The 3,062-nt window shown below is 41.5% G+C and overlaps 1 protein-coding gene across 1 annotated transcript in view; it reads right to left on the bottom strand.

The window, feature by feature from the left end:
• Positions 1–799: 799 nt before the first annotated feature.
• AK88_05352 (uncharacterized protein) overlaps positions 800–3,062 on the bottom strand; it is a gene marked incomplete at both ends in the record, with an annotated part of 5,137 nt that continues 2,874 nt past the window's right edge. Inside the window, 3 exons of the mRNA XM_012482954.1 lie at positions 800–933; positions 1,074–1,448; positions 1,584–1,669. Coding sequence (XP_012338377.1) covers positions 800–933; positions 1,074–1,448; positions 1,584–1,669 — 595 coding nt within the window. The remainder of the gene's footprint in view (positions 934–1,073; positions 1,449–1,583; positions 1,670–3,062) is intronic.

The following is a 3,062-nucleotide window of genomic DNA, read 5'->3' on the forward strand; positions in this document are numbered from 1 at the left end:
TCCCCTTTTCGCTTCTTTTTTTTTTTTTTTTTTTTTTCCCTTCACCCATTTAGTACTTGCTCCCATGGGGGGAAATGCCGCAAAAAAAAAAAAAAAAAAAAAAAAAAAAAAAAAAAAAAAAAAAAAAAAAAAAAAAAAACACGCACAACTCACTTGGAAGGAAACTCTACGGCCATGTAGAGTATGTGCGATGTTGCTAATTTAAAAATATAAAGAATTGTTCTGTTCACACTTTATTTTTATTTTTTATTTATTTATTTTTTTTTACAACGGGGATTTTAAAATGAACAGGAAAGGCTGCGAATTAGGTTAACCGGAACACAAATCTTTTGGAAAACGAATAAACTGGGGGTGTGTGGGGGGGAACAAAAGCGGAAACAGAGTGACAAAAACACGCAAAAAAAAGGGAAGTCAAAAATGGCGCAAAATGAAAGACAAGGAGTGGGAATTTTTTTCTTCTTCCCCGTCAATGCCACACTTCACACATACTCTATCCATGCCCCACAAATGGGATTTGAAAAAAAAAAAAAAAAAGGAAAAAAAATTAACATAGCGGAAGAGTTTATCCCCCTTTTTGCTATATCAAAAAAGGAGGAGCCAGGGGGAGTGAACAGGAGCAAACACACAAACATAGCAAAACGTGTAAACTGTGCAATGCGTGTGGAAACGCGGCATGATATGACTCCCCCGGATGAAAAAACATGCGGCTAACGGGACAGGGAGGTAAGCCAGTCGGGCACACAGCTTCACACACATAAGGGGGGGGCAGGGCAGGAACGTTCTCTCGCCCTTCCACCCTCTATAGGAGGTCATGCTTCATCAACACGTTGGAAGATTCTAGCTTTTTAATTCGCTGTTCTAATGTTTCCAAAGCTTCCGAGTTCAAGCTTTTGGAGAGTAGCATTTCGCACTGCTCGTTCAGCTTTTCGAGTGCTGCAAGGGGGAAAAAATAAAATAAAGCAAAGTAAAATCAATACATATATAAATCATGACCAGGTGTGCTTGGCTATGCGTAGTTGCTGCGTCGCGCTGTGCCTTTGCACACAATGGAGCCAGGGCTCTCCGCAACCTACCGGCAAACTTCATCTCGAAGGTCTTCATCATATTGTGTATGTTGTTTACCTCCTCTTTCAACTCAGCTATTTTTAATTCGAATTCGGCTGAATTCACATAATCATTGTCATTTGAATGTTCGTTAATGTTTTTCATTTTTGTGCTGAGCTGCTCGAATTTCCCGGTCAAAGTTTTGTAAGACACGTACGTAACTAAGGGGGACATGCTGAACACGTCGGAGTATTCTCTCGACTCATCCGACCCTCCAAAAATGTGCAACGACTTCTTATAAGGCAATAAACATAACGATCCGTAGTACCCCCTGTTGAAGCTTCTGGAGGTGCTGATGTCAACTTCGAACCAGGAGAAGGTGTAAATGTTCAATGCGTACATGTCTGTAGAGGGCAATGAGGGGGACATATAACAAGTGAGTGTAACGTTGAGGGTTAGCACACAACAGGCGTGGTGAAAAGCTTCTGATGTGTGTGTGCGGTGTGTGACCTGCACCGCGATCATCTTGGAGGACTTACCAGACAGAGCGTAGTTCTCGATCCACCCGTTTGTAATTCCTCCGTATATGATCATCCACTCGTTGTCGAAGAGTTGTGCGGAGTGCCTGTGAGGAAGCGGACAGGGTGTGTGCGTGTGTGTGTGTGTGTGCATAGGCAAATGTGGTATCCCACTTTTTTATGACCCGTTCAGGCGATTTGTTGCCGCAGCTAGCCATTTTGCCGCTTTTTTTTTTTTTTTTTTTTTTTTTTTTACCATTGCTGATAATTTGTGTTGATTTTTTTTTATTAATTCGATTTCTCCCCTTAGTGCATAAAAAAGCTTCAATTCATTGGAAAGCGAGTTGCGGTCAGGCTGATAGTACCCCGCAAAGGGAAGAAGCCAAAAAAACAGTCTCTCTCCTTTTCGCGCCAACCCTGCGACGTTGTTGTACAGCCATTTAGTTGCATATTTTCGCCCCTTTTTTTCCTGCCTCCAAAATATACTCCTTTAAAATGCGAAAAATTTCTGTCGTCCCGACTGCCTCCCCCCCTTCGTTTGTGCCTTATACACGTGAAGCAAAACTTGTACACACGCGGGCCGAACGTTTGGAAATGCTTTTTAATTTGGCATGCATTTGTGCAAATTTTCCTCCACACACATTATGATCGTCTCCAGTTCTAAAAAGCAGCCATGAGCCTTTTAAAATTTGGGGGGGGGATGAAAAACCATTGTAGGGGGGGCGGAATTTTTCAAAATGGTCAACTGGGTAAACTATTCGCGGGGAAAAGGGAAGCTCTATTCTGCGCTGGGTCGGCCAGCAGATAAAAGTGCATATGAAAGGATACGTACACATATGTACATGCGCATGTATACCTTACTTGCGCGCAAGAAAGCTAAGTTCGCTTAACTTGTGCTCCCCTGATAGAAAGTTAAATGAACAGATAAGAGGCTCCCTTAAAACATTTCCAGCGACATGTTCGCGCTCTGCCCCTCTTAGCGATCTACAACTATACATCGCCGCACTTTTTCCTCCATCAGTGTGGTTCGTACGGATGCGCAAAATGGTAGTCCATTTGGTAAACTCTGCATATATGTCGCGCACGCAGCGGAGGCATGTTTAAAAAAAAAGGTGGAAAATTCGTAGGGGTTATTTTATAACCATTATGTGCACCCTTCTTTGAAGCTCTTCTTAAAGGATGGAAAACTCCTCCTCCTGTTTAGAGGTCACAAAAGTGACATGTTCTCCATTTTGGTATTTTTTCCCATTTAGAAAGTAAAAAAAAAGAAACAGAGGGTTACAGCTTCGTTTTATCAGCGTGCGTAAAATTATCTGTTCCAAAAAACCCACGTCCATATTTCGTTTCGCCCTGTTTGGCAACAATTTTGAAAAAAAAAAAAAAAAAAAAAAAAAGTCAGCTGGAAAAATAGCTAGCCAAAAAGTCATATTTCCACTTGGCCACCATTGTTTAAAAAAAAAAAAAAAGAAAACTTCTATCAACTGAGCAGCAATCTTAATG

This window comes from Plasmodium fragile (assembly GCF_000956335.1).
Source record: "Plasmodium fragile strain nilgiri unplaced genomic scaffold supercont1.119, whole genome shotgun sequence".
Lineage (NCBI taxonomy): Eukaryota > Apicomplexa > Aconoidasida > Haemosporida > Plasmodiidae > Plasmodium > Plasmodium fragile.